Source organism: Aulonocara sp. 'chitande type north' Nkhata Bay, linkage group LG1 (assembly GCF_057382095.1).
Source record: "Aulonocara sp. 'chitande type north' Nkhata Bay isolate Kocher_YH1m ecotype deep benthic linkage group LG1, A_spYH_male_GT1.1, whole genome shotgun sequence".
Classification (NCBI taxonomy): Eukaryota; Metazoa; Chordata; class Actinopteri; order Cichliformes; family Cichlidae; genus Aulonocara; species Aulonocara sp. 'chitande type north' Nkhata Bay.
In genome coordinates, this window is record NC_141344.1 from 20,109,083 (window position 1) to 20,121,439 (window position 12,357).

Here is a 12,357-nt window from a genome sequence, read left to right on the forward strand (position 1 = left end):
AAAATCCCCCTCTCAATCCATCCTCTCACAAGAAACTGTTTTTTTTTTCCCACAGGCACCAACTGTCAGCCAGATCAGTGACAACTGACTCTTCTCCAGCTGGCTACTTTTTTTTAACGTCACTTTTGTAAATCACGTCTATAACGTGATTTACAGCCTGAAGTGAGTCACAGTGTAGAGTGTTTAACAACAGACTTTCTCACATGACGCAGCAGTACAACACCCAAGTGTAACATTAATGACATTATAATGTCTAATAATGCTATTAACAGCCGTCTCCCTTTTAAATGGTCCATTTGTGTGCTTCTGATTGTGCCTCTGGTTCACATATAGCTTTCAGAGACACTTAGATGGAACAGAGCATTTTTAGGCACTGGTAATATTATTAGTTTCATTTGAGCTATTCCAACCGTTGTATGACAGTCAGACATTAATATTACAATCTTAAAGAAACTGTAGTGTTCGTAACATTTTTTTTGTTCCTTTGATCGTATAAAATACTGCACTAGTTGTTGTGAATGTGCCTCTGTGGTCAGGAGATTATTTGCATGAATATGTGCCACACTCACTCCTGAGCAGTTTGCATTCAGCAGGTGGCTCTAATGGCAGTCACAATCAAGCTAAAAATCAAGGATACTTTCCGGCCACCTGGGAAGCACATAAGAGGTCACTTGGAAGAAAACAACTGGCCCAAGACCAGATGCAAATGAAGATCGTGGTTGTTTGAAAGGCAAACCAAGGAGATGTACGTGCAAAAACAATCCTAATTTCATTATTGACTAAACCTTTGGAAGTTTTTTTTCTTCTGTATTTAAGATTTAAATAACACACATTTAATCACGAGTATCAGCAGTTACAGCCAAGAAAGGCTTCATAGTAAAATGAAAAAGGTCAAAGATTTTGCAATGAAATGTGTAGAAATAATACAACTCAACTACTTGTTACTTGTTTTGTATTATTTGTGCTGTGTTAGAAAAAATTATTTATTCTTTTTTTATTCATTAATTCCCACAGCTCATACTGTATGTGATAAATCTTTAGCATTAAATTAACATCTTTAATACTTATGCATAATGCATAATAAATGGTACCGCGGTCAGAAGAGCCCTCGCACTTCTGGCACCTAGTACAGTCCCTAACCTATGAGTCCACAGATGCACTTTATGATTTATCGAATAGCTTAATTTAGAATCACCTGCGCCACCAGCGACAATAGATCAACAGGACACGGTTTAAATAAAATTGGCTCCTGTGAGGAAATCACTGCTATGGCAAATTCAGAAATTAATAGTTTGCATTATTGAGCTGCAAAGCTGAGCATGATTGAAATGATAATTATGAGTGTTTCCTACTGAAGAATAGCACATTACAATCTTACATTAAACACAGGCCCTTCTGGTCTGATAGACTATGTGAGGATGGTGTTTCGTCCGTGTGTGTCCGTGTGTGTGTGTGTGTGTGTGTGTGTGTGCTCACTGTTCACATGACAGACATCTCCCAGGGGCTCTATTCAGAATCACCGAGGGCTTTCGGTTCCCAAAGTCTAATTTGCTTAAACAAATGCTCTCACACTCATGAATTCTTATGTAAATTGAGGATCAACACTCTGGGGCTTCTGTGTCATTGTAACGTGATATTTTCTCGAGACAAGTGGATATTTTAAGACGAGGGGCTTATGAATAAAAATACCCTCGGTAATTAGTTTTAAATGTGAAATTTTGAATGACAAATTGTGTCCTGGAACAGGTCATGAAAATTGGCTCACGTAACGTCAAATCCCAGATTAGTGGAAAATACCTGGTTTCGGTAAGAGCACACTTCTATACAGCACACATCATTATCACTGGAAGAAGCACAGTGTTTAGAACAGAGGAGTAAAAAGGGAGAACAGAGATGCACACAAAAAATACTCACCTCATAATTCGGAGGGATTCTGGCGCCGAACCCCAAAGCTGAAAATCGCTTGTCACTGAAATGATAAGCAAATTAATCAGTTACAAATTAAAGCAACTGCATTTTAAGCTGTGGTTGCCTTTTGATTGCAATCTGGAAAATATTGATGGCTTATCCATCTGTTTGTATTTCTGAGGGCATACCTCATGCTTGTTTGCATTTTAGAACGTGTTAAAAGCTTGAATTACAATTTGAAATCTGTCCCACAGTCAGTGCAGACAGCATTTGCACCTGTTCACAGAGCTTCTAACGATTTTTAGCCTCTTCATTTTTCACTGTACCATTTAGATGGGAAGATATTACTTCAAAAGTCTGTTAAGCTGGATTCGCTGCCTCCAGTCAGAGGCCAGGGTGCACAGTTTGTATGAATAACAAGATAGTACACTCCAGATAAAGTGTATTATATTTGCCCACTACAATTTTATTTGCGTGTCTGAATTCTAAGTATGGATATCCTTTATGAAATGAAAAAGCAACGTCCTGTTCAGCTTTAAAGTAAACTTGAACCTGACCCTGAACCCCACACCTTCTCAGCTGTAGACAGCAAGTGTTTGCAGCACACTAATGGGATTCAGTGCCTGTAACTCCACTGCACAGCAATGCTGGAAAGTTACTCACAGTTACACAGTACCTGTGTGGAATATCTTCCTCTAGCATTCACTCAGACATTCAAACATGAAATGCACAACAAATGCACACTACCTACAATACAAGACATGATTTTTATATCTTCATGACATATCTTACAGCTCAGCTTTGTTCTCGTTGTCCTGTTTCCATTTTTGCTCTTTTGATTTGATCTGTTTTGAAAGCCATGGGTTTAACCAGGCGGGATAGGAGCAAAAGACACATTTGGGTTGCATTATGGAAACTGAAGGATATTGTTTTGGTCACTCACTTTCTGTTACACCCCATTAGAGCATCCTGTTCATTAGCTTTATTGAAAAAAAAACTACTGTATATGCAGTATACAAATACATACAGTAATGCCTGTAAAGTAATCTAATGTATTCCGGCAAACAAAAAGTATTTACAGTAATATTTTGGGAATTTCTGGGCATTTAGAGTAAGCACTGGAGCTGTCACGACTTGTTTTCAGTCACATCAGGGACTCTTTGCCTACAGACAGCTTTGTCTAATGGCCGCTTCTGTTATCAGGACATTTATCGATTTCATGCCTTCATCACTGACAAGCCAACCCAGCTCCGTGCAATCGCAAACAACATCTTCAGCTCTTGGTTTGGGGTTGAACAAACATTTTGAGATCATGTCTTTTATTCATTTATTCAGGACATGGTGTGGGTGCCTCAGAGGGTGGCCAGCAAACTGCACAGTGTTAGGAAGTTGTGTTATTTGGTGCATGGACAAGTGTTGATTGGAGAGCTGTTTATCCACTTATAGTGGCTAATGTGGCTTTGAGGCAGCTTTTCAGAGCTATCAGAAGTGTTCGATTAACTCTGGTGTTTGTGGACTTACATAAACACTGGCACAGAGATGATTTTCACACTTTCAGAGGGAGCAATAACTCTTAACTGCCTGATAACTATTGAAAGAACTAACTTCGGCTTGACAAGTTTTAGTTGTACTGCAATTAGTAATAGCTGTACCAGGATTGTTATTTTACTACCACAGAAATGACTGGTTATAAGGGCCTGAGCAGTAACAGTGGGAAGGCCCCATTGTATTTGCGCCATTTGTTATTATTTATGAAGTAATGAAGCCTAAAAGTACTCAAAATTAGCACATGTGTAAAGTCTGGTGAAAAGTTACATATTTTATGGTTTCAAAATAGTTTTGCTCTATAGCGCCACCTAACACATCTTTAATGAAGTACTACCAAGACATAGTTCGAGCTACTTGAATGAAGTTTGTTACACACGAGTGGGGTCCACTCATGGAAACCCAACAGGAAGTCCACCAGGCCTTATACTTTTTTGAACTTTTGACTTTGTCCAAACAACTTCTTCTTTGGCCAGTTTAAACTTCAGATGTTGCCTATATTAAAGTGTGGCGCTTTTGATTGTTGTTGAAGGGCATGTTGGTGAATTCCAATAATTTGCCATGAAATTTTGATTGTACTATTCCTCTCAGGCTGATTGCATTCACCTTAAAACCAATGTGGTGATGCATGCCATGGTGCCATGCCTATTCTGCATGAAAGAGGAAATTGTTGTTGAAGTGCTTGGCAAGCTTGAAAAGTCAAGAAATTTGCCCCACTTCTCAAGCCTAATGACAGCTTTCTTGTTTTTTTTGGGGGGGGGGCTCTGATCACTGAATATGGTAAAACGGCTCCACAGCACCACCTACAACATTTCAAAAAATCATCCCCTGCACTGCATTTCATCTATCTGTCTGAAATTTGGCAGCCTCGTGCAGTGTCCTGAGATCTCTTGGAACCATAACCAAAATCCAACAGGAACTCAGCCATTTTGGATTTAAAGTGTAATTTCAGTGCAATTTATTTATTTATTTATTTTGCCATTTTCAGGCCTTTTACATTAAAAAACTCCTGCTAAAGATATTTTCAGACATGATCTTTGGTGAGTCCAATCTAAAGACCTTAGTAACATTAAATTGCAAAGCTTTTGAATTTTCGTAAAAGGTCATGTCTGTTGTGACCAGAGATGGGCAGTAGCGCGTTACTTGTAACACGTTACTGTAATCTGATTACTTTTTAAAGTAACGAGTAAAGTACGTGCATGTGCTACGATGTAATGGGAAATTCACCGAGAAACGCGCAGATTCTTTCACTGACCGCTGCGGCACACCTGCACCAGGGCAAACCTCCGCCTACCCCACTCCTGCTTTACAGGTGAAAATAGAGCAAAAGGACCGCTAGTCTTTGACTTTATTTATTTTCTGCTGTGTTTCACTTGCATCTATTTGAAAGAGTGAGTGTAAACACAAAAAATATTTTATTTTATGTGCTGGAATGTGCAGAAAATAGGTTTAAATGTTAAACAAATTTCTTCCAGTCAGAGAATGTTGCATATAATTAAATTTTTACTTGATGCATAAAGTTAAAAGATTAAAACTGATAAAACAAGTTTTAAAAAAAAGAGACTTTTCCATTTGATTACATTTTGTATGATGGATTATGCAGAAAAAGCAGAATTGGGCTGAAAGATCTATCGCTTTATTACCTATTCAGGTTGTAAATCGTGTTTTTAAAAAGTAACTAAGTAACTAAGTAATTAATTACTTTTGAAAATAAGTAATCAGTAAAGTAATGGGATTACTTTTTTGGGGAAGTAATCAGTAATTAGTAATTGGGACTCTGGAGACATCTATGTGCCTATATTACGCTGCACTTATGGCGCTGCCTAGTGGCAACAGGAAATACGCGGTGTGTGATAACTGGCAGTTCCACGCATGATATACATAAAATAGTTAATGGGTATTATGCATCTCCAAGGTACTCATTATTGTTGTTGTTACCATCTAAGGACTTTGCCATAATCTGGGACTATAATAAATTATCAGCTTGTAGTTTCAAGGCATCACTGATTATGGCTCACAAGGCAAACAGGTGCCCGTGTAACATTAATGTATTCTTATTTTTGAATACGTGTTCCAGCTAATGCGCTAAAATACGCCAGTAACAGTGCTCCACTGACATTTATAGACTTCCTGTTCAATAGATTGGGCAAGTGATACCACAGTATGAAAGCAGCTCTAATATCCCCTTCAACAATTAAATGTTTTCAACTGAAGTTAAATCCATTTTCATCGAGGAAAAAAAAACAGCCTTCCTTTCCAACTGAACACAGGCTTTACTCCCACGATTTTGACCTTTCAAACACATCGAGGCATTCTGTATCAATGCAAGATAATAGGAAAGAAAAAATGTTTTGGGTTTTGTATTGGTTTTTACCAGCTTTGCCAGTGTAAAGAAAGAGCTTTAATGAAAATATTTTAATGTGGAAGCAGTTATTCAAGCTGAGCCAATTTTGCTTTGGCGTGTATTCTGTTCCTGTTATTGTTTACATAGAAAACTGATTATCCTGGCCCCGGGACTGTTGTGATAACACAGCAAATACATTTCATGAAACTTATTAAATATGATATGACATAGGATCGGCCCAGACGAGAGAACAGAGGAGACTGGCCACAAGTCATTTTCATCATATGAATTTTGCCCAAAGTCCACGGAGGTCACAGTTTTCTCCTCTTCATCAGCACACGTGAGGAGCCACAGGGCGATGTGCCCGGTGTAATAGCCCTCTCAGCAAGGTAAACGAGCCTCTACCCACACAGACAAAAGCTAGTCACTCCAGCTCTGTAATGCACTCCTCTGCACGGACTCTAAAATCCCACATCACCTATATTCACTAAAGGCTAAAAGGTTTGCTTGCCCACATTTTACACCTCAATAACAATTCCAAGGGAAGGGCTGCCTACACTTGCAGCCGCTGTTGGCCCAGAGACATGTTTCCATGTATGATGCTGGTGTGCATCAGTGTAAACATGGATGCAATAAAGCCACAAAGATGAACTGAAAATTCACAGGCAGGATTTCAGTGTCTCCGGCGCTATCGCTTGCATGCTATAATTAGCCAGACAGTGCTCCTGATATTCAATAGGAGGATCTGCATAAATCAGGAGTTGGGGTGTTAATCCTCATCTGGCTTACTTTTGACAGATGAGAGGGTCTTTCTCCAAAACAGATAATATCACAAATTATTTTTCATTAATTAGCAAATACCTGCAAGTATCCTAAAGATATTTTTTTACACATCGATACTGTAATATTTGTGCTCTGTTGGCCAATCATTAAAAATACATGTGACTGAAGTCAAACATTATAACTACAGTACATCAGCCAGTATTTACAGTAAGAGGAATCCTCAGAGGAAAACAGGCTTCATGCTGCACCACCTCTGTCTTTACATCAGATTCTACACCATGCTGTTATTTCTCCAGCCATAATGCCTCCCACTTCTTTTTGAAGTGCCTGCTATTCTGGTGTCAGCCCCTATCTCAGCATGTGTTCGTCTGTATCAGGGTAATGAGCCTGTGCGAGCTAAGAAGGAGGACCAATCGCTGCAACAGATGCTGAGAAGAAACTGTATCAGTCAGCTATCCACAGGAGAAGCAGCCACATGCAGCTTCCTATGAGAGCAAAGAAACTATGACAGACATGTAAAACAGCACGACAGCAAGAAGCGCCACATACTCGCAGGTAGAGTTAGGCTACTACCTGTGACACGCAAGACTAAAAATATTTAGCAGCTACGTGGCAGGAAATGAAAGTTACATAAGAATGATTATGATTTGATCAACATGGCAGGAACAACATAGCACTGTATAGAAAATAATGAAATAACAGAAGGTACACACGGAGATGTCTTTAGTTTTTCGTTTTTTTGATAAAAGTTTTCTTGGCTGCACATCCATGATGACAATCTCCTGTTCCATAACATCTTAAAATGTGAACTTGCTGCCATGTTCCAGAAACCAGTCTGAGCTAATCTGAGCTTTGTGACATTGTGTTTTATCCTCAGAAGATGGGTACACTGTGGTCATAAAGGGATGGACATGGTCAGCTATAGTACTCAGATGGTGCTCAGTTGGGACTAAGAGGCCCAAAGTGTGCTGAGAAAATATCCCCCAAACCATTACACCCCCACCAGGAGCTTGAAATGTTGGCACAAGGCAGGATGGGTCCATGCTTTCATGTTGTTTACATCAAATTCTGACTCTGCCATCTGAATGTTGCATTAAAAATAGAGACTCGTCAGACCAGGCAACATTTCTCCAGTCTTCTATTATCCAATTTTGTGCAAATTGTAGCCTCAGTTTCCTGTTCTTTGAGACACGAGTGGTACCTGGTGTCCTGTTTGAAGGGTTCCTGTTGCATTCCTATCAGCTGGAAGCACTCTGGCTATTCATCAATAAAGCATTTTCACCCAGAGAACTGCCCTTGACTGGATATTTTGGACCATTCAAATTCCAATAAATCAGTATTTTCTTAAATACTCAACAGCAACAAACATGCCAGGTTTAGAGTCACTTCCTCACTTCCCACTTCCCCATTTTAATGTTTGGTTAGAATTTCAGCAGCTTGTCTTGACCACATCTATATACTTGAATGAGGTGCTACCATGTGATTGGCTAATTAGATATTCGCATTGCCAGAACAAGTGTGCCTAAACTGGGTGCCAGTTTAGTTTACAGGGTGCTCAGGCTAAATCCAATGGCCCGGGTTCAACTCTAACCCAAACACTTTAGTCTCACTTCATTTTATTTATTTTTCAATCTACGACGCCTGAATGGATTCGAAAGAAATCCCCATATTTGATAATTACTCTCTGTCCATCAAAATCTGATGTCTGCAAGATTTAAATGCCGGTGGCTGACAGGGTGAAAAAGGTCAGAATGTCACCTATCTCGCACACAGGCAGAGGGAAGAAAACTAATGTTTACTTTGAAATTGCCTGATGTAAAATGACCGTAAAGGAGTACATCCACAAAACTGCATAAGTGTCCTTGACTGCTGCCACCAAGACCCATCTTCAAGCCCCAGATTAGCCTCATGCATAAATAATCCCAGCAGAGGCAAAAATTTACTTGCTCTAGTTTTTCCAGGTACAAACAGTTTTCTCATCTATAAGAAGATTAAAATGTATTTACTATCGTGAACGACGGTGTTTAAGCTGCAAGTTACCGCTGACTTTTTTCTTAAAACTGCAACCCGTCTGTTAGAGAAAATTAAAAGTGCCAAATTCATTTCAATGAAGGAATAAATGCGAGGGAAAGGAGCCGGTGGTCAATAGCTCGGTTCCCATAGTGTCACAAAAAACTGGCGAGCAAAGCTATAATGACCTGCAGGGTTCTCTGCCCTTCTGTTTCAACACTGCACTGTTTCCATTACAGTCCTAATGCTGTGGATCAGATGGAGTGGCTCCTTTCACTGGCAGAGATTCCACTGAAATGGCATGTGAGGAGCACTCTGCAGCTCTGCTTCACAACAGGAGACAGTGACAGTCCCTGTAGGCCACAAAAAGCCTTTTCTGAGAAACAAAAGATTGACAAACCTGTCATAGTCTTGACAGATCTCCCCCACAGCTATCAGAGCCTTTAGGTACTCGTTGGGCTGGTAAGGGTTGATGTAGTGCAAGGAGCAGCTGTTCCTGGGGTCTCCATTGGAGGCTGTGAAGTCAATGGCAACCTGGTGGGAAGAGAAAGAAATTGCAAAGTGTGCAACATGAACAGTTCATCAGAATCAGTTAAGCTTTTCTTTTGGCACTTGACTTCCTGCAAAGACTTTTACTTGGTTGCTTGAATGCTTATTATATTCCGAGCCATTATGAGTGAGGGAGCCTGAAATAAACCTAATGGCAGTATAAATTACATGATCAGAGGTAAGAACTTGCTTCTTTTTTTTACGCCCACATAGACTGAAGCAGCATCACCTCCCATACACAGTAGATCCAAGCAGCTAGCTATTTCAACAAGGGAGGACTGCATCTACCACAGCAGTCCTCATGATTAACATGCATTGCTTCTCTGATCCAGCCAGAAAGCGAGAATGTGCACTACAGAGGGCAAACCAAAGGGCAAGAGTTACAGAACATTTGAATTTATTTCATGAAACTGCCTCCAAGAAAGCTATGTGTGCACAAACAAAAAGGTCAGGAAAGAAGGAAACATACCAAAGTCTTCATCGAGTAGCAACATGATCGGTGTGCCGAGCACAATATGTAAGTCATGAAACTAGGCTGCAGTTAACAGCATTCAGTGACAGCGAAGCGTCATTAAAGACAGTCGGTTTAATTTACCGTAAAGTGAATTTGGCATCCTCCCATGATGTAGTCTAAGAAGGAGTAGACTCTGTGAAGCTGCGAGGCAGAAAAACACAAATCTTTCAGGCAAAACCGCAGAAGTTATGATGTCACCAGGTCATTAAAGCACACCAAATCTGTTCGCTATAAAGGTAAGAAAAAAATGTTGTGCTGTATGCTGAAAATGTAGTGGAGACTAAAAATGCTCTGGAAAGTCTTCCCTTTATAAAACAATAACAGAAACAGCAGCAGTGTCTATACCGCTTTGTAAACTGAGACAATGAAACACTGACTGATTCTCTCTAGGGTGTTGCTTCTTCTGAAGCATGTTTCTGCAGGAGTTTCCTACCTTGAGGTCAGTGAGAATGACAACTCCTGAATTTTTATAGTTTCTCTTCTTCTGTTTGTACTTAGGATTCATACAGTCCCACGACACCTTGAACAAAAGCAAGTGAAAGACAAAGAACAAAAGCAACAACTTGTGGCATTTTGAACATATCAAAGCAGCCTGACATTGTTTTTTCCTTCCATGTGTGCTGGATTTCAGCAGAGAAAAATCAGAGGCACACTGGGAAAGGATAAAATTGTTACACAGCTGTCTCTCCCCTCCCCTCCGCTCTGCTCCACCTCTCCATTCACTGACCTTATTTCCACTGGAAATTTTCTGCATTTCCCTGAAACTGGCGTAGAATTCGCCAATGAAGTCATGCTTCCCCCTGGAGTCATGATCCCACACTAGGCACTGTGGCGCACACACACATACAGACATTGTTTACTACTTTTGACATACAACAACTCATTCATATATCCCAGGTATACTCATAGAAAATCCATATACAAATCAAAGTGATGTATTTTCAGTGTTCTGCCCTGTTTGCTGACCCCAGCTGAATCACGCTGGTCATGCAGTTTCTGACTCACTGACTGTGGTTTTTGCAGTCACAGTTCTAAAACGTTCCCTACCTTGAGCTTCCGGTCTTCATCGCAGCTGCACAGGGATATGAGTGACACTTTGAAGGGCTCCCACACTGGATTCAGGTTGTTTTTAATCACCTGTTAGAGAACAAGTACAATAACAACAGAAGTAAAGTGTTAGAAACACATTAAAAGCTGTCGATGAAACCGGGGTGGGAATGTGGTAAGGTTACCTCAGTTCTGTAAACAAGTTGCTCGGTTTCATCGTCATTGATTCGATAGATTTCCAAAAATGGGTCCGACTTGCTGAAGAGATCCTGCAGAAACAGAGAAGACAAAACTGACTAACCCACTAGATCTGGAGGTGAGAAACAACCAGTTTCAGGAAAGATTTTTCTTCCTTTACTTGCTGTAAATCAGAAAAGGAAAAGTCTATAAAACTAGTATTTCTCTGGTTTTCTTTTTTAGCTTTATTCATTCATGGACTCTCGCAGAGGTCAATGTCTGTTAGATCAAAAGATATGAAATATCACATTTAACAGAAAGGATTTGGTTTAATTCAATTTGCAGTCTCTTCAAGCGTTTGCTAGCGTTTACAATGAAGCTGTGACGATTTCCACCCGGGCTTGGGTGCTTGTGATATCTCAGTATGCTTTTAGTATTTGTCCAGGTGATTTGTACAAATGTCTGCAGACACTAATTCATCGTTTGCTGATTGCAGGAGGAATAATTGTCAGGTAACTGTCTGCATGATTAAAGGACAGGAAGACGCAGCGTGGTGGAATTTTTGAATAAGACATCATTGAGGAAAGGGTTGATCTTTTATAAGCTTCTAAGTCATGCCATAGATTTTTCACTCAAGTATTGACATTTTCCTTCAGCAAATAGCTTGTACATGCTACGGCTGAAGTTCATTAGCAAAGTATTTGCGCTTTCCTTTGCGTGTTGCAACTTGCGCAAAGTGCATTTTAAACAGCCCCGGCGATCGGCTGTAATGAACACGATGAATTCAGATCAACTCACTAGTGTTTGTGTCCATTTTCAGTGTTAGTAAATGCCCCAATTAACTGAAAACACGTGGAACATTTTGCATCTTTTATAGTTATTTGTGGTAGCCTTGAATCATCCCCTGAGTCTCAAGTTCAGGCGTCTGAGAGCAGAGGCAACACTGATTATTGAGGTCAATTGATTCTTCTGGGAGGAAAACAAATAATTACTGTGTGTGCGTCTGCGTGTCTGTGTCGTTCTGTGTGCCTGTGTCGGCTGAGTGGGTGAGGGGGAGTTTTGTGTACAGCGAATGAGACGGTTAAAGATGCATTTCCCGCTACATTAGCCAGATACATCTCCTGAGGGATAGGAGCAAAAAAAAAAAAAAAAAGAGCTGTAAGATCCTTACTTTGTTGCCATGACAACCACTAGCCAGTGGCATCAGTAGCATGGACTCATGAGGCAAACATGTCAAAATTCAATTTCAGGTTCACAATAACTGTAATGTTTATCATTAGCAGTTACCACCATCTATCATGCCTCCTAATTAATCCTTCTGCTCAGCAACGTGAACGGGCTTACATTCAGTATTTACAGCAGGTTGAGGGGATGCAACTGATGAGCAGCTCATTAGAAAGAGTCATGCTTCAGTCATCATCTGTTGTCCTTGTTAGATAATTTGCTATATGCAAGCTGCCTGTCACAGCTAATTTATTTT

At 40.1% G+C, this 12,357-nt stretch overlaps 1 protein-coding gene and 1 long non-coding RNA gene across 4 annotated transcripts in view; one reads left to right on the plus strand and one right to left on the minus strand.

Moving 5' to 3' along the window:
- Nucleotides 1-510, plus strand: part of LOC147338999 (uncharacterized) — a 46,970-nt gene extending 46,460 nt beyond the window's left edge. The window contains exon 4 of the long non-coding RNA XR_015128626.1: nucleotides 56-510. This is a non-coding gene — a long non-coding RNA (uncharacterized LOC147338999). The remainder of the gene's footprint in view (nucleotides 1-55) is intronic.
- The window catches only part of cpne7 (copine VII), a 36,013-nt gene that overhangs the window by 8,186 nt on the left and 15,470 nt on the right, over nucleotides 1-12,357 (minus strand). For 2 of the 3 annotated variants that reach the window (XM_086287582.1, XM_086287586.1), the window contains 6 exons: nucleotides 10,886-10,969; nucleotides 10,701-10,790; nucleotides 10,087-10,479; nucleotides 9,735-9,794; nucleotides 8,991-9,124; nucleotides 1,915-1,969 (listed from right to left, as the gene is read on the minus strand). In XM_086287582.1, coding sequence (XP_086143708.1) covers nucleotides 1,915-1,969; nucleotides 8,991-9,124; nucleotides 9,735-9,794; nucleotides 10,087-10,479; nucleotides 10,701-10,790; nucleotides 10,886-10,969 — 816 coding nt within the window. The remainder of the gene's footprint in view (nucleotides 1-1,914; nucleotides 1,970-8,990; nucleotides 9,125-9,734; nucleotides 9,795-10,086; nucleotides 10,480-10,700; nucleotides 10,791-10,885; nucleotides 10,970-12,357) is intronic. The other variant, XM_086287589.1, reaches the window with a different exon arrangement.